The following is a 22,916-nucleotide window of genomic DNA, read 5'->3' on the forward strand; positions in this document are numbered from 1 at the left end:
AGGTGTGAGACTGCGTTCCAGTCCAAATGTGAGTTACATGGTTTCACTTTGATATCACCTATTCTGATCATAAATCTCAGGGACAGGAGCCCCTCTGTGTGGCTGAAGGAGGTGGCCAGGCTATGACAATGCACCACGAGGACCTCGTCATGGAACAGTGGCAAGACCTCACCAAAGGAGACTTCTCAGGTGCTGTCTGCTGATGTCACCAAGCTCTCTGCGGAGGGTCTGGCTCAGCTTGCGAAAATAACTCTGTTCCTAGAGCATTCTTTGGTGAAGAAAAAAATATTTTAACCTTTTCACAGCATCCTTGGTTGCCTTAAATTGGCCCAGAATTTTCAGGCTTGATGCTATGAGGCCTCTTCTTTTTTTTTTCATCTGCCTGGATTTGTGCTTATACCTTGTTTCTGAGCTTGACTTTGGGGAAACAGTGGCTGTGATGGGAGCTGAGACACAAGGGGACTAGGACTTTGTCCAGGCATGGATTTTCTCCTGGGCCATTGAGGGGTAGACATCACTCACAATGGGTAAGATGAGTACAAACTTCTAGTTAGAAGGGGCCAGGCCCAGAGAGGCTCAGAGTATGTCTGAGGCTCCCCTGACATTGAGTAACATTCAAAGTGGGAAACCTCTGAAAGCAAATGTACCCATGTGGGCTCTGAAGGGAGCCAGCATCACCAGAAATAAGCACCAGTGAGGATCCCAGGGATCTTGGAGCTGCGCTTACTGCTTCACCCCTCTAAACCACAGTTTACCCTGTAAAGTAGTGACAATGATACTTATCTCCAGGAAGGTTGCATGGATAAAGGAAAACAAATAGACAAAGCATTTGGCACATTTAAAAGTTCTCAAAATTAGTAGTTACTATTATTTCATATAGGCTTTACCTGGTGGCTCAGAGATGAAGAATCTGCCTGCAAGGTAGGAGACCAGGGTTTGATCCCTGGGTCAGGAAGAGCCCCTGGAGAAGGGAATGACAACCCAGTCCAGTATTTTTGCCTGGAGAATCCCATGGACAGAGGATCCTGGAAGGTTATGGTCCATAGGGTTGCAAAGAGTCAGACATGACTGAGCAACTAAGCACATTATTTCATACACCTCGTTTCTACTCAAAACAATGTAAACATCAAATGTATATTTTTCACTGTTATTACTCAAACCAAAAGCAAATGCGTGTCTGGACCAGTAGAAAACAGCCTTGGGAAAGGAAAGGTCTAATGGTTATTACTGCTTGGCTTGCTCTTACAGAATTGCACCTTCATCCCTCTGGTTTGGGAATCTTTGAATGGCTCAAGGCAACTGCATTGCACTAGGGTTAAGGCAGGGTCAATGTTTCATGTTTGAAGTGGATAGAACTTTGTGTTCATATTTCTCTCTCCCGTTAATGGTTAAATAGCTGACAGCTGATGAGGTAGGTGTTAAAGGTCTCAGGGCACCACGATGGCTCTTGATGAGCCCTGGTGACACTCAGGCTGTCAGTGCTGGAAGGGCCAACACTGGTGAGAGATTGTAGGCGCAGGAGGTGAAGGCAGGCACCCAAGGCTGTTTGGCTAGGGCAGAGGTATCAAGAGATGTCAATGACATTACTTGGGTTACTGGGTAAGTGAGAAAAGGAAAACAAACACAACAGCAACAAAAATGAGCCTTGCTGGCAGCCAGACCATGATGTTCCCAACTGAACATAGACAATGCCCACAACACAGAAGCAACATGCTACAAAAACCCTCTGCATCTATGTTTGCAACAGGACAGAAAGGAGGCCACTCTGACTCCAAAAACATGACCAGACATTGCCTGCTTCCAGCTAACAAGGAGTGACTGCTGCTCCTGTAGCAATGCCAGTTTCAGCCTCGCCTGCTGGAATGTTATTGCTTAAATTAAGCACTATTCACAACAATTAATTAGATTAAGATACCGGATAGCTGAATGATCCCCTCCCTTTTTGACAGAATCCCGCTGACAACAGCTACTACTGTGCAGCATTGACGGTGCAGTGGTGAGCACAGCTGCCTTCTAGAATTCCCCAGCTTCCCCAGCCTTTCTGTAGTCTCACCCAGCACAAGCCCAGATTTTCTAAGAAGCCCCTCTCAACTCCTCATGTAGGGATGTTCTCGAGTTTCTCTGGAGTATGTCTTCCCTAGCTGCAGTAAGCCAAATAATCCTAACTTTCATCTGATTCCAAGTGTGTTCCCTGTACCCTTGGCTGGTGAATCTTTGCATCTGTAAAATGGGCATAATGATACCTACCCAGGATATTGTGTGAATCAAGTGATATCATGCAGGTAGGAACAAGATTTTTTTTTGAATGAGTATTTTCTTATTTATTTGGCTGCACTGGGTCTTAGTTGTGGCTTGTGGGATCTAGTTTGCTGACCAGGGATTGAACCTGGGTCTCCTGAGTTGGGAGTGTGGAATCTTAGCCATTGGATCACAAGGGAAAGTGAGTTTTTAACACTGAAATTGCCATAGGTCTATAAATTAATGTGATGTGGAATTTGCAGATGGTTCTCTTTTGAGACTCAGAAGAAGGTATTATACTTTTTAAATTGTAGGTTCCTATTCAAGGTTCTATTATGTGTACCTGCCTCAGTTTCATTGGTATAAATCTCTCCTATCATTTAGTGTTTAGGAATAGCAATTAACATGTAAACTTCAAACAGACTTGCCCATGGGTAAGTCTGAGTGTTGGTCGGCCTCAGTCAGGTGAGGTTGCAGAGCCTGTAACTTCTGAGCCCCACCCCTGTCTTTTCCTGCTGATAACATGGCTTTCCATCAGGGAGTGGCTAGAATTTCAGCCAGGCTGTGAGACAGAGCCATCCACCCAGCAGGAAAGGCAGCCAGTGATAGAGTCCCTCCCCTTTCCAAATACCAACTTCAGTGGCAGCCCCACTGCCTCCAGGGCGAGGGCCAAACTCATTAGCGTGGCCTCTGAGACCCTCATCTCCGACCACTTCTTTTGTGCAATACCCTGAGCTATAGCAACTGTCTGTGTGCATGTACTCAACTTATATTTAAGACTGTGTGTATGCTCAGTCACCTTAGTCACTTCAGTCGTGTTGGACTCTTTATGACCCTATATGCCCTTCTCCAGGGGATCTTCCTGACTCAAGGATTGAACCTGCATCTCCTGCCATTACAGGCAGATTCTTTACCCCAGGGAAGCCCAGCAAACATCTCAGGGATTCCCAATTTCATTTTATGTTTTTAAGTCTCCAAGACTGGCGCATGCTTTTCCTTCTGCTTGCTATATCCTTTTACTTCTCCTTCAAGTGTCATCTCAAATATCAATTCCTCTATAAAGCCTCCTCTGCTAACTTTCCTGCCTTGTGATATTTTGTATCTAATTGTGCATTTATCACACCATGTTGAAATTATACCTCTCCCAATCTCTAATACGCACATGCACAGACACACACACACACAGTTGTAGGAGACTTCAGATTTCATCAGCTGGGAAGCTCCTTGATGAATGGAAGTGTGCTTTTTTCATTTTTGTATCCTCAGGAACACCTTTTTGTACAAACCATGGGGCCTGGTACACAGTAGGGGGTTAATAAATGCTGTAATTTGTTGTTGTTGATCTTGTTAAATTTCAGAAGTATATTGTTTTCACTCTTTTGGTCTCTCCTGGGACAAGGAGACTGGAACATTTGTCACTGGAAAGTTTTTCTCAGTCACGGAAAGGCCGGTCCTAGTCAACTAGGATTATCACAGACTCTGCCCAACTCATGGTAATGCCCAGCTCATAGGAAAAGAATTTGCTTGATCCTATTTTCAGGCCTGCCAAGGCATGCTTTACTGTGTATGGTTAATTCATTATTGCAACTAGTATTTTTCTACCAATTACAACTAAATCTCAACTTGGGAATTGCTTTTTTCAATTAAAGAACCACTGCCTTTTCAGCATGATGGTATTTTATTCTGGAGACTAAAACAATTTAAATTGTCACGAATATTTAGTGGTTTTATATTATTTGGAATATGGCTACTCTTGGGCTTCCCTGGTGGCTCAGATGATTAAGAATCTGCCTACAAAGCAGGAGACCTGGGTTCAATCCCTGGATCAGGAAGAGTCCCTGGAGAAGGGAATGGGTATCCACTCCAGTATTCTTGCCAGGAGAATTCCATGGAGAGAGGAGCCTGGCAGGCCACAGTCATGAGGTCACAAAGAGTTGGACACAACTGAGCAACTAACACTCATACTCTCCCTTGAGGGAAGTCAATATTCAGGATCATGAACACTGATATCCCTCCATTTACCTGCTGCAGGAAACTGAGACATGAAAACCAGTTTGCATTATTTCTGAGGGGAGAGCTTTAAGCCAGGAAGTCAGGGGACCTGGGTTCAAGTCAAGTTAATGTTTTGGCATTAACTATTTTTGTTTTTCAGTGGTTCTCCATGTGTAGTCCCCAGACCTCAAGCAACACCTGCGACCTTTAGAAATGCAAATTCCTGGATCCACCCAGGCTCACTGAGTCTGGAACTTGCTAACAAATTTAATAGAATCTTTTATTTTATAAATAAATGAGATTTAATAAAATCATATTTTAATAGACTTCTAGTACACACTAAAGTTTGAGTCTGACTAGTCAAATCCCTTTGCTTTATCATTTTGATATAAATTTTCAAATTATTCAAATCATTCAAGCAAAATAGTATATACAAACTACAACATTACATAAAATTTGGAAGACAGAAATTTAGGTGTAAACTCAACTGAAGTATGAACATGTTTGTTCCTTTTCTTTAGTAATTTTTTTTCCTCAAATACACGTGTTTTCATGGAATTATAATCAGAAGACACACACAATTAGGTATGCTACTTTTGTCCCACTTAGCCTTGGAATGAAAATATTATTCAGTGTGCCACTTTTATATCATCATAAGCAGCCTCAACCACCTCTGGGCTACAGATTGGTACCTCCTGTCTATCTGATCAGCGGCGACATTAGATTAGATTAGTGCACAATAAATGTAATATGCTTGAATCATCCCAAAACCATCTCCTCCCACCCCAGTCCGTGAAAAGCTGTCTTCCACAAAACTGGTCCCTGGTGACATAAAAGGTTGGGGACCACTGGTCATGAGAACTATTTTCAGTAGTTCCGCAATGCGTTATCTAAAAGCTGTGCCAAAGTGTACCTCGCCAGGACCCTGAAGGTGAGCTGGCACACATGGAAGAGGAAGTGCTGGGACGGACAAGGAGGCCTCCCCTTCTCTGTACTTCTTCCTGCCCCTCCCCCCAGATCCTGCAGAAACATCGGAACTATGAGTGTTTCTGGAAATAGTCATAAACAGAGAGGAAAGTGATGTCAGTCAGTAGCCCTGAGTTTTCCAGAGGTATCCAGAAACACAGGTTTTACCTTACCTAAATCCTTTCCTGAAACCCTGAGGCTGCCAAGAAGTTGCCGCACTAACTTGTGGCAACATCCAAGAATGATACCTTCTCTTGAGAAGTACAGCTGCCCCCTGACCTGAATCCGGGTTATCTCCTGGCCCTAAGCTGGGTGCCTGAGTGTCAGCAGCTGGGTGCGCCTGCTGTCTACCTTAACAGAGACTCCACTCTCTGCAGGACTAGTTGGGCTCTGACCCATTGTTCTAGTTTTAACCCTGGGGCTAGAGTCTGGCTAGGATCCTCAGCACATTTGGCAGGGGGTATGGGCGGAGGAGCCTGGCGGGCTGTAGTCCATGGGGTCGTGAAGAGTTGGACACGACTGAGCAACTTCACTTTCACTTTTCACTTTCACGCATTGGAGAAGGAAATGGCAACCCACTCCAGGGTTCTTGCCTGGAGAATCCCAGGGATGGGGGAGCCTGGTGGGCTGGTGTCTATGGGGTCACAGGGTCGGACACGACTGAAGCAATTTAGCAGCAGCAGCAGCAGCAGATGTTTTACCTGCTCCTGGCCAGCCCCCTGCCCTAGTGCGCTGGACTGTAATCCCTGGCTGACAGGGCCCTACTCTAAAACGAACACTCTTCTAAGAACCAGCATACACCTATGAGAAATGCTGTGACTCGTGTCCTTTGTGGACCTCAGGGATGTCAGAGACACCCCAGGCTGAGGTCAAGGTGGTCACGTGTCCTTGGAGAATGTAACTGGAACTGCTCAGCTGTGTCTTGTGCACCAGGCCTAAAATTGGGCAAGCCTCTGGCCCAGCCCTGCTTCTCCTTCCCCTCTCCCTGCTGACTTATCTGCAGGGACACAGCATGCCTCATAGCAGTGTGGCAGCTGGTATGGAAAACAGGGCAGTGGAAAGGTGGTGGTGGGGATCTTGTTCACCTGGCCCAGAATTAAATATGGCTTCAAGTCCTGAGCCCCTGTGAAAGGCGAGCAGGGTGGGAGATGGCCTGCAGTCCTGTCTCCCCAGACTTCTCCTCTCTGGGTACCATGCCCTCAGGAGGGCTCCAGACTGGCTTAGCCACAGGCAGGAAGTCTGGCAGTATGGTGGGAGGGGCTCTAGCAGAGGGCAGGCACGATTTCACAGGAGTTCTATGGACTGACTTTCTGCTGATTCGACTTCATGCACTCGCCTGGGTGAGTTCCATCTCTGGATCCCACCTCGGATGTTACTCATGAATGACCTTTCCTGCAGTTGTGGAGGCCTGTTAGGAATTTGCAGGCCCCACTGGGGATGTAATTCTGGGCCTTGCAAGCCTGTGGGGATGGATGGAGGTGGTCTCCGAGGGACAGCAAATCCAGGACAGATCTAATTGCTGCTAATCAGGTTGTTTTTTCATTTTTTTCTTTTACATGTAAATACTTAAAACACACACACACATACAGATTCCATGGCCTTAAAACTCTATTGATCTTTACATATACTTTTAATCCCTAGTGATATACAAGTATAAGAATTTTTTATCGTAGTTGTGATTCAATATATAATTCATTTAGTCCTGTTTTCTAATTTCCTCATACTTGTTTTTAAAATCTGCAAGACCAATTGTTATGTAATCTTTTGGAGGTCACCGATCTTTTTGATAATTTGCCATTATAAGTGCCTAAGTGTTAGCAGTAAGGCTTTTATTTCAGATTCCCATCATTATTGCTCCACAAATTTCCTGGCACTTCTAGTAGCAGGTATTCAACACAATGCTTGTTTAAAGGAGGACTTAGTAATAGCCACCCGCTCCCTCCTTGATGGTTTATTGTTGGGCACTCAAATTGTCTCTAGTTTTTGACAGTTGTGATGCACTGCTGCTGTCAACTCCTTCCTATAGTTTTTTTCTCCTTCCCAGAAGGCCTGTTTTTTGAAGATGTTTGAGCTTGGAAAACATGTGTACTTTATTGTCTCTGTGCCTTTGCTTATGCACAAGGAAAGCCTCCTTGTTTGTCCAGATTCTATCCTGTAAGACTCTGCTCACAGGCTGACTCCTCCCAGAAGCCTTTCTTCTACCTGTACTTGGAAGTGAGCGCTTCTTCATCTCTACCTGTGCCTTGACTGAGTTAATTCAGGCTGTTGTAACGAATTACCATACAGTGGGTGGCTTGTAACCAATAGAAACTTGTTTCTTACATTTCTGGAGGCTGGAAATCTGAGATCAGGGTTCCACCATATTGGGGTTCTGGTAAAAACCCTTTTCCAGGTTTCCTCATATGGTAGAGAGAGCCAGTGGGTTCTCTGAGGTCTCTTTTAGAAGGAGCCCATTTATAAGGTCTCCACCCTCACGATTGAATCACCTCCCAAAGTCCCTACCTCCTAAGATGCCATCCTGTTGGGGGTTAGGATCTCAACAGATGAATTTTGTGGGGGACACAAACATTCACCGCTTTGTCCTCCTCTCCAGTGGTACTCATCACATTTTATGATCCAGTTGAAACAAAATTTATATATACATCTTATCTCCTTTATTAGACTGTTTATACCTTATATATGTAAAACCCAGAACGGATCATTTTAATACCATTTGTTCTATAAGAACTATTTTCAGTTATATGCATCCATATATGCAAAAACCAGCAATAATCACTGTTTTCTTGATTTGTTATTTGGCTTTAAAACAACAATTAAAAAAAAGAATACATTTCCACTTTAAAGATATACAAATCCATTAAAGATATTTCCTGGAAGAACCCACATTTTTACTTCCCACACAAAATATTATACCTCACAGTTCACTGTAAAACCTCTTTTTCTGTTTTACATTTTAAACCCAAAAGTCTAAGTGGTCACACAGGATAACAGAATTGAAGTCAGATTCTATTTCTTTGTTTTTTAAATCAGTATGATATCATTTTTAATTTTAAATCTACTATTTCTATTTAAAGGCAAAAACAAGCAATAAATACCATGGAATTTGGGATGTGAGATGACAAAGTAAGTTGGGAGGATACTGAACAATTAGACAGTTGCAATGAGCATACATCGTGGTCAGTGAACACCAGGGACCAACTATGTAACTGGGGGGGGGGGGGGGGGTCTCTAAATTGACATTATCAGAGAACATATATTCAAGGAGAAGTGATAAGAACCTGTGATCATTTGAAGTTTTTGTATACATTAATAAAACTCAGTAGTAACCATAGCAGTTGTTTACAACTCTGACCAAAAGAACTGTTTTGGAGGAGGTGTTAATTTTTATCGCTGGCATTATTTAGAATCGTGATGATGAGAAGTTTTTATTACTGTCACATTCTCTATGGATAATGGCCCCCTTACTGCCCTCTGGCAGTGCAGGCAGTTCCTGTCTTCCTGCCCCTGGTCAACCTGATTCGTCAGTAAGCTTGTGGGGAGCAGGGGCGGCCGTGCACTCCACGTTGTTCAGTGTCTGCTGCACAAACAAAGCAGTTCTGAGTGAGGGCCTTGGCGGGACCTCTAAGGTTGACTCCCTTTCCCTATATCTGAGGCCGGTTTTCTTTGTGTAGTCCAGACAAAGTAACATTTCACAACAAATTCAATACAGAAACAGATGAAAAAAAGCCCAGCCCTTTTTATTAAGCCAAACATGAAAAAAGTAGCAGAATTTCTTTGTGACCCAGTGTCACTCTTCTGATTCATTTTTCGTTGTTATTTGGCAAATACCAGTTATTCCTCACAATATAGTGTTTCATATGCTTACATGTGATGAGTTTGTTGTTATTATTCAAAACATTAAAAAGTGTTCTCCATTTTAGTCTCTAATACAGTAAATACTGATAGCTGTGTTCCACATAAAAAAGATCTCTTTGGAATTGTGACTAATTTTTGAGAGTGTAATGGGACCGTCTGGGAAGTTGAGAATTTCTGTACTAACGCGCTGCCTTCAATGTGGCAGACGCCTATGTACACTGGTTAAATGAGTGAGGGACTGATGGATGGGCTTCAGCTGCTTCTGGGATGTGGAGGCTGTGGCGGGAATTGCAGGGAGGGGCCAGGCTCCTGAGGCATTGCTGGTGGATATCACTGGGTGGTGGGGGCTGCCAGGGTCTAGGAGCACTGGCTACCATTTAAGCAGTGTTGGCCTCAGGAGTGGGGCCTGGGGATGAGGGCAATGGAGGCTCTGTGTCCTAGGGTCTTCGGGATGCTCACTGTATCTTCTTTCCCTTGGCATTGGTGGACAGGAATTACCCAATATTCCTCTCCTGGGAGAGGAACTGAGCAGAATGGATTTCTAGGGATCCATGGCTGTTAAACCATGAGGTGAGAGCACAATGGCCAGAACCCTATAGCATTAAGCAGATAGATCCAGTCTAGGGACCTTTTGCTCCTCTTGTGGAATCTCCGGAAAGTCGTTTTTCTGCTGTCTGACTCCACCACAAGGTGAAGGTGGGGTAAAATGTTTGTGCAATGTCTGGCATATACTGGGTGTACAGTACATTAGTGGGTCCATTAGCAATGTCATCAATAATAATAAAAAGAAGCAAGCTGGAAGGTCTGGGGTTAAGGAGGAAGGATCCCATGGGAGTTCTTCCTGGTATATGGACACTTGGTCCTGAATAATTCATGGCTGTGGGGGCTGTCGTGTCCACTGTAGCATGGTTAGCAATATCCCCGGCTTCTAAGCCCTACTTGCCAATAGCACTGTCTCCCTGGTTCTGACAGCCAAAAACATCCCCTGGGGGGCAGTTTGGGAAACTATCCTACAAGGCATAGATACTCAACCTTCTAGGGCTCCGTTGTGGGGTACCTGGTTGCCTGCAGTGCCCCGGGAAGAGAAAGATGTCACACCAGCCCAGTGCACACAGATCTGACTCACTCCCCGCAAAAAAAGTTCTGCCAAGATGTTCTGCTCTCAAGGAAACAAAAGGCTTCCTGTCTCTGATCCTTTTCTCTGAAGAACCTTCCTGCTAATGGAAACTTCCCACAGCATTTGGCAAGCCAGGACCCTGGGGAAGCAGTAGCTGACCAGCACAGGCTTTGCTGAGGGAAATGTGGCTAATACCCAGCAACCCCGGGGGAGGCTGTCCTGCCTTTCATACTTCACCTTGACTCTAATGGCGTCCAACCCCCAAGTCTCTACTGAAACATCTGGTCTAATCAGAAGCAGAACAAATAAACCAAAGGTGGTATATTCCTACAGCAGGATGCTACAGTGACCTGAGTGAATGTGTCATACTACATGTAATTGCATAATGTTGAGTGAAAGAAGCCCAGAACAAAAAGAGCACATATTATATGCAACCATTACTGAAAAGCTCCAGAAAGTCAAAATAATCTATGTTAAGGCTCCAGGGATGCGTGTGCAAGGGACGCTCCTGGGATGCTGGCTTAGGTTGTGAAAATTCATTGAGCACTTTATGATACAGGTATTTTTTGAGATATATGTTATGCTTCGATAGGAAATTAAAAACATTCTGGGCCAAAGGGCAGGAAAGGCCCTTCACCAATATCCTTGTGAACACAGGGAGGAAAAATCATGAACAATTCTGCCTGCATGGCTCTAAGTTATTATTAACATTTTTGGACTCAGTTTTGTAAGTGAGATGATGTATGCAAAATAACTAACCTGGTAGTTGACATACAAAATGCTCAATGAATGGTAATAATTAATACTGCTAATAAGTTATTAACTGACCTAATATACAAAATAATGATTAAATACAAAGAATAGCCTTTTTTTCTTCAAGGAGAAAAAAGATATTCTGGAGTTTTCAGGTATGTCTTTGGGTAGTAAGCTTCTAATTCTTTTTGGAGCTCCCTCCAGTCATAGTCTTAGAGGAAAGAAAAACCAGTAACCAACACAAAAATAAAGTCCCAAAGCCCTGTCTCATTTGGCCAAAGTGTTCAGTTCACTTCAGATCCATCATGTATTGATCCAATGCACTCTTTAGCCAGGAACCTGTGATCCACCTGCCTAATCAAGCATTTGGATCACCTTGACCATCAACCTATGAATTTCCAGAACAAATAGGTGTGACTGCTTAGTCTCAGGGTAAAACTTTGACAGAAAAAGTGAGGTTTAGAAAATGTGCAATGATAGCTCCGTGTTCAACCTGACTGGAAAGAAGAGTCTACAAATTCCTCTCTTCTGAGAAAGCCAGCAATTAGAAGACCTCAGCAAGATAGAAGGTTTCATTACAAGCTGTTCTCTTCAACTGCAAATTAGACACCAATTTAACTCTCAGGAAGATCTGAGACTCTTTCAGATTATTTGCCACCAAAGAAGTCTTAGCCTGACTATTTCTGAATCAGATATGAGAGAGACTTCATCGCTTTGAGAAGACTTCTACTCCTAGAGCGGTTTCCTAAAATTTAAATTTCAGAATTTTCCAAAACGCCTACAAACAGCTACACGTCCCTATGACCTGTGATGCCGATCATAGAATCACCTAATACACTGTGAAGCAAACTCTATCGGACATAGTCAAAAGGCGTGGATTCACTGCAATGTACATTTAAAGAAGAAAGTCCATGCCCATCTCTGGAGAAAAGGCAGGCTCTTACCTGGTCTCAGGCTTTGTCCATGGGCACTTGATTGGATCAAGATGCACAAAAACAAGAAGATAGAGACATACAGGGGATTTTCCATTTCTCCTGTTTCACCTGGGGTCCGAGGTCCTCTTGCTAATTTCTGAAGCTAAAGAGACAAGATTGCCTATTGATACTTTGTTAGGGAAGACTGTCCATTAATAATTAACCTTTTAAACATGTTCTCTAGTGTTCAGACTCTTTCCTGCCTACACCCAACCCCCAAATCTAAATCTGCCTCATGCAAAAAAAGAGAAGAAGATTGATTTACAGAAGTATTTTTTATCCTGATACATTTTGAAAATAAAATATCTTGTCATGTATTCTTGCCTTCCAGGGCCAAGGTCACAGCTCCAAATGCCTCAGTTTGAAGTTAATACGTTTGGAAATTCTGTCAAAGGTCAGGGATAGGTGGCTTCCACAGAGTTGCCTAAGTCTCTCTCTGACAGCACTGTAAAGGGGATACAGGCAGTAGTATTTCAAATGCAGACTAAACTCAAAGAGAAAGGAAAGGACTCTGCTATGAGGAGAGCCCCCATGGGGTCTGTTTTCTGTTGAGTTTAGCAAAACTACTGGTCCTGTGGTCAAAGAGTGATGGGCAAAATTTCTATAACTGAAAGGGGCAGAAAACCTCTAATGTCAGTGTAAAAAGGAGTTGGTAAAGGAGCAAAGATGCAGAACTGGATGCTTTTGCTGGGGGCCGCTTTGAAAAATGAGTAAGCACACTCTTCCCTCCTGTGTATTAATGGAGCTCTAACTGTGTAGAGCACTGAGAGGTAAGGCCACTTGGCGAAACCAGACAGGGGAAACGCTACCATGTTTCTCGTGTAATATTCCGTGGTAAACGTTATCCACTTTTTTCAACTTTAAAAAAAGTACCTATTACATGCCAGGCACTGTTTTAGTACTTGGGATGAACAAGTGAACAATACAGACCAAGATTCCAGTCCGTGTGGTATTTATGTACCATGGGAGATGGGAGGAGTCAGATAAGAAACAACAGGTATAATACATGAGAGATTTATGTAGATTGGTAGAATACAATCTGAGTGACAGGAGAAGGAAAAGTTGGCTGAGGTAAGGGGGTTGGGGAAGGTAGTGATTTTAAATAGAATGGTTAGGGTGAGCCTTGCTGGGAAGTTGAATTCTGAGCAAGGCTTTGAGGGAATTGCCCCTGTGGACATGTTGAGGAGGTGAGCGTCAGGTGGTTAGAACAGCCAGTGCGGCCAGTGCAAAGGCCTGAAGCAGGAGCATGCCTGGAATGTTCCAGAAAGAGCAAGGAGGCCGGTGACTAGGGAAGCATCATTAAAAGGACTTTGGCTTTTATACTGCGAGACATGGGGACTCACTCTGAGCAGAAGAGTGATATAATTTTTATAATATTTGTAAAGGGTCATTCTAGTTTACAAGACTAGGAACAGATTACTAGCAAACTAGGATGCAACTGGTGAGATCTGCTAGGAGGCTATCATAGTGATCCAGCGAGAGGTGATGGTGCCTTAGTTCAGCATGGTCAAAGTGGAATTGGGGAGTGATGGATGGATGGTAGATGTATTTTGAAGGTAGATGCAACAGGATTTCCTGACTACTGGGGTGAAGAGAAAGAAGAGTTGGAGATGACTTCAAGGACTTTGGTTTGAGCAGGTGGGACAGTGCTGTTGCTATTAGCTGAGACGGGAAAGACTGTGAGTGGAGCAGAGTTGGTGGTAGAAGATCATAAATTCAGTTTTGGCTAGGTGGAGTCTGAGATGCCTCTTAGACATCCAAGTTGAAATGTTGGGCAGGTATTTAGCTAACTTGATGATCACTGCCTGGATGAAATGAACTGAGCAGGACCTTCATTTGGTCCTATTAGTTTGGACAGACTGAGCCCAGGGCAAAGCTTAAGACTGGGCTGTCTGGTGGCTGCACCTCCTTCTGGAGGTCTATGGCATGGAGACCTTCTAGTTGGATGCAGGATTCCTGAGCAGAGGCTTCTGTGCTGGCTTTTTGGCTGGCTCCGTCCTACCTACACTGTTAAGCAGGATCTGAAGGTTCCACTTTACTAATTTCCCAGAAAGCTGGAACCTAAAACAGCTGACTATCTACTTAGCTCCTCTCCCCTGAGCCCACCTCATTTCTTGTCTTCTGGGTACTGCCAAGAACCAACTCTACTCCCGACCTCACTCTGCAGATTAACTCACCAAGACACTGGTGAATCCACGTGCCCCAAGATCCTGGGTCTTCTACCAACTAGCTGTGCACAATGCTACTAACCTTCATGAGTTCCATCTCTTCATCTGTAAAGTAAGAGAACATGCGCCAGAGATAATACTTTGAGATATCAATAATATATTTCTCCCAAACTCTCCCTCACACCCTCCCTCTCATCTAAGAAGAGTAAAGTAGACAGAAGTCCATAAATCTTTTGTCTTCCTGAAGCTTCAGTTCAGTTCAGTCATTTAGTCATGTCTGACTCTTTGAGACCCCATGAATCACAGCACATCAGGCCTCCCTGTCCATCACCAACTCCCAGAGTTTAGCCAAACTCATGTTCATTGAGTTGGTGATGCCATCCAATCATCTCATCCTCTGTCGTCCCCTTCTCCTCCCACCCTCAATATTTCCCAGCACCAGGGTCTTTACCAGTGAGTCGGTTCTTCACATGAGGTGGCCAAAGTATTGGAGTTTCAGCTTTAACATCATTCCTTCCAAAGAACACCCAGGACTGATCTCCTTTAGAATGGACTGGTTGGATCTCCTTGCAGTCCAAGGGACTCTCAAGAGTCTTCTCCGACACCACAGTTCAAAAGCACCAATTCTTTGGCGTTCAGCTTTCTTCACAGTCCAACTCTCACATCCATACATGACCATAGGAAAAACCATAGCCTTGACTAGACGGACCTTTGTTGACAAAGTAATGTCTCTGCTTTTGAATATGCTATCTAGGTTGGTCATAACTTCTCTTCCAAGGAGTAAGTGTCTTTTAATTTCATGGCTGCAGTCACCATCTGCAGTGATTTTGGAGCCCCAAAATATAAAGCCTGACACTGTTTCCACTGTTTCCCCATCTATTTGCCATGAAGTGATGGGACCAGATGCCATGATCTTAGTTTTCTGAATGTGGAGCTTTAAGCCAACTTTTTCACTCTCCTCTTTCACTTTCATCAAGAGGCTTTTTAGTTCCTCTTCACTTTCTTCCATAAGGGTGGTGTCATCTGTATATCTGAGGTTATTGATATTTCTCCCAGCAATCTTGATTCCAGCTTGTGCTTCTTCTAGCCCAGCGTTTCTCATGATGTACTCTGCATAGAAGTTAAATAAGCAGGGTGACAGTATACAGCCTTGACGCACTCCTTTTCCTATTTGGAACCAGTCTGTTGTTCCATGTCCAGATCTAACTGTTGCCTCCTGACCTGCTTATAGGTTTCTCAAGAGGCAGGTCAGGTGGTCTGGTATTCCTGTCTCTTGAAGAATTTTCCACAGTTTATTGTGATCCACAAAGTCAAATGCTTTGGCATAGTCAATAAAGCAGAAATAGATGTTTTTCTGGAACTCTCTTGCTTTTTTGGTGATCCAATGGATGTTGGCAATTTGATCTCTGGTTCCTCTGCCTTTTCGAAAACCAGCTTGAACATCCTAAAGCTTAGGACCTGGCATAAGTGAATTCTAAACAACAAAAGCAAGCAAAAGGCTAAGAATGTTTTAAAGGGATGTGAAGGGAGAAAGAATATTCCTGCCTTCCTATCACTAGAAAGAGAGTCTCTTGGACTTTGTAAGTAGATTGGGGAAAAGGAGATTTGTCTAGAGGGCAGAGGGGACAGTACATTTCTTCCAGAAGGTAGTAAGGACTCAAAGAGGAAATGGCTGTGAGTTTGTCAACGGGGGGCAAAATATACCCCTGTGCCTGGTATAGGTTGGGAGTAGCAGGGAGCTACCAGTGACAACAGGTCATGAAGATGGGGAGGATGGGGCATCATCTATGTGGACTGATGGGATAGGACCAGGTGCTTACCCCAACTCCAGGCCTTGGTATTGTGTCTGACCTAGAACTGGTGGTATGTGGGATTGGAGCAAGAAAGAACCCAGGAGGGCCTGAAAAATAGGAGCTCAAAATTATAATTTGGGTGGGTTACAGAAAGCAAAGCTATTTCTTCTACATCAGAATCTGTGGAGTGAGATTCACACCTCTGCAAGCACAAGTATGTCATGAGTATTAGAGATTTATATGTGAAGTGCCCAGCCAAGTGCCGAGTTTATAGTGGTGTGTGTGCTCAGCCACTCAGCTGTGTCTGACTCTTTGTGACCCCAGGGACTGTAACCTGCCAGGCTCCTCTCTCCATGGGATTTCCCAGACAAGAATACTGGAGTGGGTTGCCATTTCCTTTTCCAGGGAACCTTCTTGACCCAGGGATTGAACCACTGTCTCCTGCATTGGCGGGTGGATTTTTACTACTGAGCCATCAGGGAAGCCTCAGTTCATAGTAGAGGTTCAATAAAATACAGTGGCTTGTTTTGGAAGCAGTCAAGGCATTGGAATCAGACAGATCTAGGTTCAGGTCCCTGGCCTATTGCTTACTAACTGGGTGACCTAGGGCAAGACATTAGCATTCCGAGATTTCAATTTTTCCATCTGTGTAGTGGGACTAAGCATATTTACTTGATTAGATTAAAGGAGAGGTAAACCCTAGGCAGTCTTGCCAAGCAGGAAATAATACATAGCAGGTATTGTTATTTTTATTGTTTTAATTCATGTAGGGAGTCATGAGGGTGTCCAGGAGGTAGGTACCAGGAAGATCACAGGATTAAAATTTTAGCAGAAAATTAAAAGGGGAAGAAAACAGAAGAGTCTGGATCAGTGGATCCAAAATATTGGATTGAGGGTTGGAATCAGAGTCAGCCTGAGCTCAGGAAAAGGAAAAACTTCAGGCCCCTCCCATGAAAGAGTAAACAAGAACTTCCCGGGCTGGGGCCTGGACCATCTTAGTTTTAAACAAGTTCTTTGGATTGTTCTTGCTCACCCAAAGTTTGAGAACCATTGCCTCAGGGTGGTGCTTGAGAGATCTGTTGGGGAGGAAGAAGAAAATAATAGATCTTTCTAATTTTTCTTGTATCACTTACTATAGGCTGAATGCTTGTGTCCCCCACAAATTAGTACATGAAACCTAGCCCCAGGGTGATGGTAGATGTATAGGACCTTTGGTAGGTGACTAGGTCTTGATGGCAGAGCCCTCATGAATGGGATCAGTGCTCACATGAAAGGAAAGCCAGACAGATCCCATGAGCCTTCCTCCATGTGAGGTTACAGTGTGAAATATGGCCATCTATGAGGCCCTCATCAGATATCACAGCTGCTAGTGCCTTGATCTTGGACTTCCCAGCCTCCATAGCTGTGAGAAATACATTTCTGTGTTTTATAAGCCACCCAGTCTATGGTATTCTATTAGAACAGTCAAACAGACCAACATATCACCTTTGAATATTTTGTTTGTGTAAATACAAGGCTTATTATATATTTACACTATATCATTTGTATATAGCACTATGTAATATATAGTTATTGTTTAGTTGCTAAGTTGTGTCTGACTTTTTGCGACCCCATGGACTGTAGCTCCTCAGACTTCTCTGTCCATGGGATTTCTCGGACAAGAATACTGGAGTGGGTTGCCATCTCCTTCTCCAGAGGAATCTTCTTGACCCAGGGATTGAACCTGGGTTTCCTACATTGGCAGGTAGATTCTTTATTACTGAGCCGCAAGGGAAGCTCACGTAATATATTAGTGCTATATAATTTATGAGCAGATAAATATTCATATACTTTGGGGTGCACCCTGGAAAGCCCAGCAGTCCATGGGGGACCCTTCACTTCCCATGAGCTGAAAAGGGGAGCAGGCTAGATCCCACGGAGCCTGAAGCCTCCAGAGAGTTATCAGCATTGTGCATAGTGGTAGAGCCCAGTGCTTACTTTGTTTTGCAAGCCTCAGTCTAAAATAATAATGATCTTATAGTTAGATCCCTAAAAGTTGCTCAGTATTTGCTTTCTCTTAATTTGAAGAGCTTCTTGAAGAAATGGAGATTTCAAGAGGATGGGTATTAATGACCTGAACGTAACTTTCCTTTTAGTGTAATGGTGATAAGAAAGTTACTCAGAAGGAAAAATATTTTACATAGATAAAGAGAGCTAGAAGAGGGAGAAACCATGGTATCAGGTAAAAATCTCTGATGAGAGCAGTAGGGTTTTCTATTCTGAATCAGATTTTCCTGCTTTTATCATCAGACACTGGGATACCTGAGAATGGTATTCTCTTGGTAGAATTATAGGGAAAAATAACCAAAACAGTAAGTTTTGGATTGGTGCTATTACTTCCCTCACTTCATAGTTGAGATTTAGGAGATTAAGAACTAGGACAAAACCATACTTTATCCAAGAAAGGCTGACAGCAGGGAAATCAAGACCACCTGAATCCAGGATCACTTTTCTCAACCACAAGCCCTTAATCCCTGGCCTTTCTCAGCCCCACACTGAACTTTCTTTCTTCAGCACTATTCCACTTCCAAGATTAAATTTATGAAATCTGTAGGATCACGTCATTGGAAAATGACCACCTCTCTTATACCTGCTTTGAGCCAGACTACCACCAGGAAAATGCTCAAGCTTTTATTGGTCCAGCTTGATCTGTATGGACAGTTTTGTACCATTAGGGAATGAAACTGAGCAGGACCCTGTGGGGCTTCTGGGTATGGAAGACTTTCTGTGTCCCCCATTCCTTATTTGTAGGAAACAACCTTCAGCCTCCATGACCTTCGCTGAGTTCTGAAAGGCAGATTTGAACAGTAATAAAGGAAGGGACTCTTGCCTGGAAAATCCCATGGACAGAGGAGCCTGGTAGGCTGCAGTCCATGAGGTTGAGAAGAGTCGGACACAACTGAGCGACTTCACTTTCACTTTTCACTTTCATGCACTGGAGAAGGAAATGGCATCCCACTCCAGTGTTCTTGCCTGGAGAATCCCAGGGACGGGGGTGCCTGGTGGTCTGCCATCTATGGGGTCGCACAGAGTCAGACACGACTGAAGTGACTTAGCAGCAGCAGCAAAGGGAGGGGATGCAAAGACAAGAGAGGGAGCAGCCAAGAAACAACAGTGCAGCCTTGGAGTAGGGTCCTGGTTGCACCTCAGTGGATACATATAACAGTATCTTTAAATGGCCACCCACTCCAGTATTCTTGCCTAGAAAATCCCATGGATGGAGGAGCCTGTTGGGCTACAATCCATGGGGTCACAAAGAGTCGGACACGACTGAGCAACTTCACTTTAAGCTCTTTATAGAACTACAACCTCCAGTGGAAGATTTAGCATTCTTCTTCAGAGAAGATCTTCAGAGAAGTCAGATTAAAGGAACCAGAGAAGCTCATCAAGAGAGCAGTTTAAAGGAGTGCAGGCTCTACCCACATTCTAATCTTATCAACAGCATCATCCTTGAACTATTGCTATAAAACTCCTCACCAAAACCTCCAGGGTTGGGGACACACAGTTTTTGAGTGCAGGAGCCCTCTGTGTTTTGCCAGGCAAAACAATAAAGCTATTCTTTTCTACTTCACCCAAAACCCTGTCTCTGAGATTCAATTCAGCGACACACAGGCCAAGTTTTTGGCATCAGAAATATAACCAAAGCAAGTAGGGGCACTTCTTTGAGTTGGCTTGGAACATGTCCTTATTTGAAAAGGGGTTGAACTGGAATCTAACTGTTTCCTTATCTGTTTCTTTTTAAGACAGGTAAACAAATGAAAGATGAACACAAGGTTGCAGAGACTGTTTTAGACTATTTGAAAGAATGAAGCGTTTCAAGCATTTCAAGCAGGTGTTTATGCATTCAAGATAATCATGTTTGCATTGATTAACATTTGAAGATTAACCTCTCCATGAGGTCTGCCTCTGGCGAGTTGTGACATCGTGCAAATAATGCAACCTCTCTTTACCTCAGTTTTCTCATCTGTAAAATGAAAGTGTGAGGGTGGAATGTTATCATGTGGAATGTGCTTGGCACAATCAGCTCTCACTTGTAACAAATGAGACAAAAATTACTTCCTCCATTTTACAAGTGAGGAGGCTGAGACCCTAACAGTCCTGGTCTGAGGTCACATGTCAGACATATAGATTGGAGCTGAGGACTTCTGAGTCCCTATAAACTCTGATCCTCTCTCATTGCAGAATCTGAACTGAAAAAACTAGGGAACAAAGAACTGAGATCTCCTTTTACACTTATTTTTATGTTCCCTGCTCTGGGCTGACCCACTTATCAGAATTACAGCTACTGATTTGTGGAACAATTAAAGAAAGAATAACAACAACAAACGAAACCAAAGCTGTGACTGGATACTCTGGAACCAATAGTGCACTTTATGATTTTAGTAGTTCCAGTAGAATGGAAAACCCCCTTTCCTCTGTTTACATTGTGCTTGGAAACAAAAGGAAGTAAAGATTTAAGTTGGTTTTGAGCAACTAGGTAGACACGGACAATTGCTGGCTCCTTCAAGTTTGACAAGGGTTTTCTCCCCATGGGAAAGAAGGTGAGCATAGAATAAACTCTGTGCCTGCATCCTTCAGCCGCTTCGGGTGTTGATTGGCCTTGATGAAGAGTTGTCATGCTGTGCTCCTAAGGGAGGCCAACCGAGCTATGAAGTGAATTGACTGATTGCAGTAAACTAAGGGCACAAGTTGGGAAGTTGGGCCATCAGCATGGCAGCTCCCTTTCTTTGGGTCTCAGTGAAACCGTTTACCTCAGATAGGGACTTGAACCCATGTGGCTGGGACTCAAACCAGTCAACATGCTTGGGACTCGAACCCATGTGGTTGGGACTCAAACCCAGTCAAAACTCTGCTTGGGACTTGAACCCATATGGCTGGGACTTGAACCCAGCCAAAATCTTGCTTGGAACTTGAACCCATATGGCTGGGACTATGGTATTTGGTTTCAGGACTCAATGAAGCTCAGGTTCTTGATGCCTCATCACAGAAAGAATTCAGTGAGAGATAAAGTGATAGATAAGAAAGGATTTATTCAGATTCAGAGAGAAGCACACTCCACAGACAGCGTGTGAGCCATCACAGAGGGTGAACACAGTCATGAAATGTGGCGTGGTTAGTTTTTATAAGCTGGGTAATTTCATATGCTAATGAGTGAGAGGATTATTTCAACGATTTTTGGGAAGGGGGTAGATTTCCAGGGTTTGGGCCACTGCCCACTTCTTGGTCTTTTAACAGTGCCTTGGAACTGTCATGGCACCTCTAGGTGTGTCATTTCACTTGCTAACTGAGGATCAAGGGATAGTCTTGTCTGCTATCTTGGGTCCCATTTGATTCTAATCAGTTAATGTCATGTCCTTGGGCTATGTCATTCTTTCAAAAGTTGTGCCCTGCCCCTTTCTCTCCTGTTACACCAGTGCTTCTGACAATGGGATTGCCAGGGGGCACTGTCCTTATTCTGAGTAGCAGGCAGTTCTGGGATGTCACTTAGGTCCAAATGGCCCAAGCCTCTCTACAGCAGCTGGTACTTGCTCCATGTCACACAATCATTTCACAGAAGTTTTCTGAGCTTAGCAAATGAAGTTCTTGGCTGCAAGAAATCAGGAACAATGATCTGATTCAAGGGCTGCCAATGACTCATCATTTTAATACATAGTGTCTTACTGTCAAGGTTAGTAATCAATTCCTAGGCAGGTCTACAAGTCAGGGGTTAATAGTTCAGGGGCCTGCTTCCACATGCCAGACTCTCTATGTGATCTCACTGCTACTGCTGCTGCTAAGTCACTTCAGTCGTGTCCGACTCTGTGCGACCCCATAGACGCCAGCCCACCAGGCTCCCCCGTCCCTGGGATTCTCCAGGCAAGAACACTGGAGTGGGTTGCCCTTTCCTTCTCCAATGCATGAAAGTGAAAAGTGAAAGTGAAGTTGCTCAGTCACATCCAACTCTTAGCGACTCCATGGACTGCAGCCTACCAGGCTCCTCCATCCATAGGATTTTCCAGGCAAGAGTACTGGAGTGGGGTGCCATTGCCTTCTCTGATGTGATCTCACTGAAACCTCAAAATAACCCTGTGATGATGCATGTATGATTATGCCCTTTATACAGAGAGGAAAACTGATACTTAGGGAGTTAACTCAGTCACCCATATCCACACTCTAGTAAGTGGTGGGATGAAAACTGAATTGTGTTTGTTTATGGTGTTGGAGAAGACTCTTGAGAGTCCATTGGACTGCAAGGAGATCCAACCAGTCCATTCTGAAGGAGATCAGCCCTGGGATTTCTTTGGAAGGAGTGATGCTAAAGCTGAAACTCCAGTACTTTGGCCACCTCATGCAAAGAGTTGACTCATTGGAAAAGACTCTGATGCTGGGAGGGATTGGGGGCAGGAGGAGAAGGGGACAACAGAGGATGAGATGGCTGGATGGCATCACTGACTCGATGGACGTGAGTCTGAGTGAACTCCAGGAGTTGCTGATGGACAGGGAGGCCTGGCGTGCTGCGATTCATGGGGTCGCGAAGAGTTGGACACGACTGAGCGACTGAACTGAACTGACTGATGGCACCCCACTCCAGTACTCTTGCCTGGAAAATCCCATGGATGGAGGAGCCTGGTGGGGTGCAGTCCATGGAGTCGCTAAGAGTCAGACACGACTGAGCGACTGCACTTTCACTTTTTCACTAACTTCAAAGTACACACAACAAAAAGTAGCTTTGCCAAGAGTAGTAGGAATTGGCTGTTAGCTCTGTATGAATCTAAGACTTAAAAAATGGGATTGTGTTGTGCTCTTGCGTTGCAGATAAAGACATAGATTGTGTGTTTATTATCATTATTTTTAAAAACAAATGTTTTCAAGCCCTTTCTAAGTGGAGGTAGCCTGAAACAGTCCATGAAACATAGCAGAAGATAGATGTAATGGAGACATTATGGTCGACTTATATAATTTACATGAAGATTAATTTTCCCCAATTGGCAGTAAAAAAAGACCAGCCAAGATGAGGGGACTGGAAGTTTTACTCATAACC

At 43.9% G+C, this 22,916-nt stretch overlaps 1 protein-coding gene across 1 annotated transcript in view; it reads right to left on the bottom strand.

Annotated features, from left to right (window-relative positions):
* Window positions 1–16,907, bottom strand: part of LIPC (lipase C, hepatic type) — a 166,983-nt gene extending 150,076 nt beyond the window's left edge. Inside the window, exons 1-2 of the mRNA XM_052646971.1 lie at window positions 16,890–16,907; window positions 11,866–11,998 (exon numbers count right to left, since the gene is read on the bottom strand). Of these exons, the coding sequence (XP_052502931.1) occupies window positions 11,866–11,998; window positions 16,890–16,907 (151 nt within the window). The remainder of the gene's footprint in view (window positions 1–11,865; window positions 11,999–16,889) is intronic.
* Between the last annotated feature and the right edge of the window lie 6,009 nt (window positions 16,908–22,916).

The sequence above is a fragment of the Budorcas taxicolor genome, chromosome 10 (assembly GCF_023091745.1).
Source record: "Budorcas taxicolor isolate Tak-1 chromosome 10, Takin1.1, whole genome shotgun sequence".
Taxonomy (NCBI): domain Eukaryota; kingdom Metazoa; phylum Chordata; class Mammalia; order Artiodactyla; family Bovidae; genus Budorcas; species Budorcas taxicolor.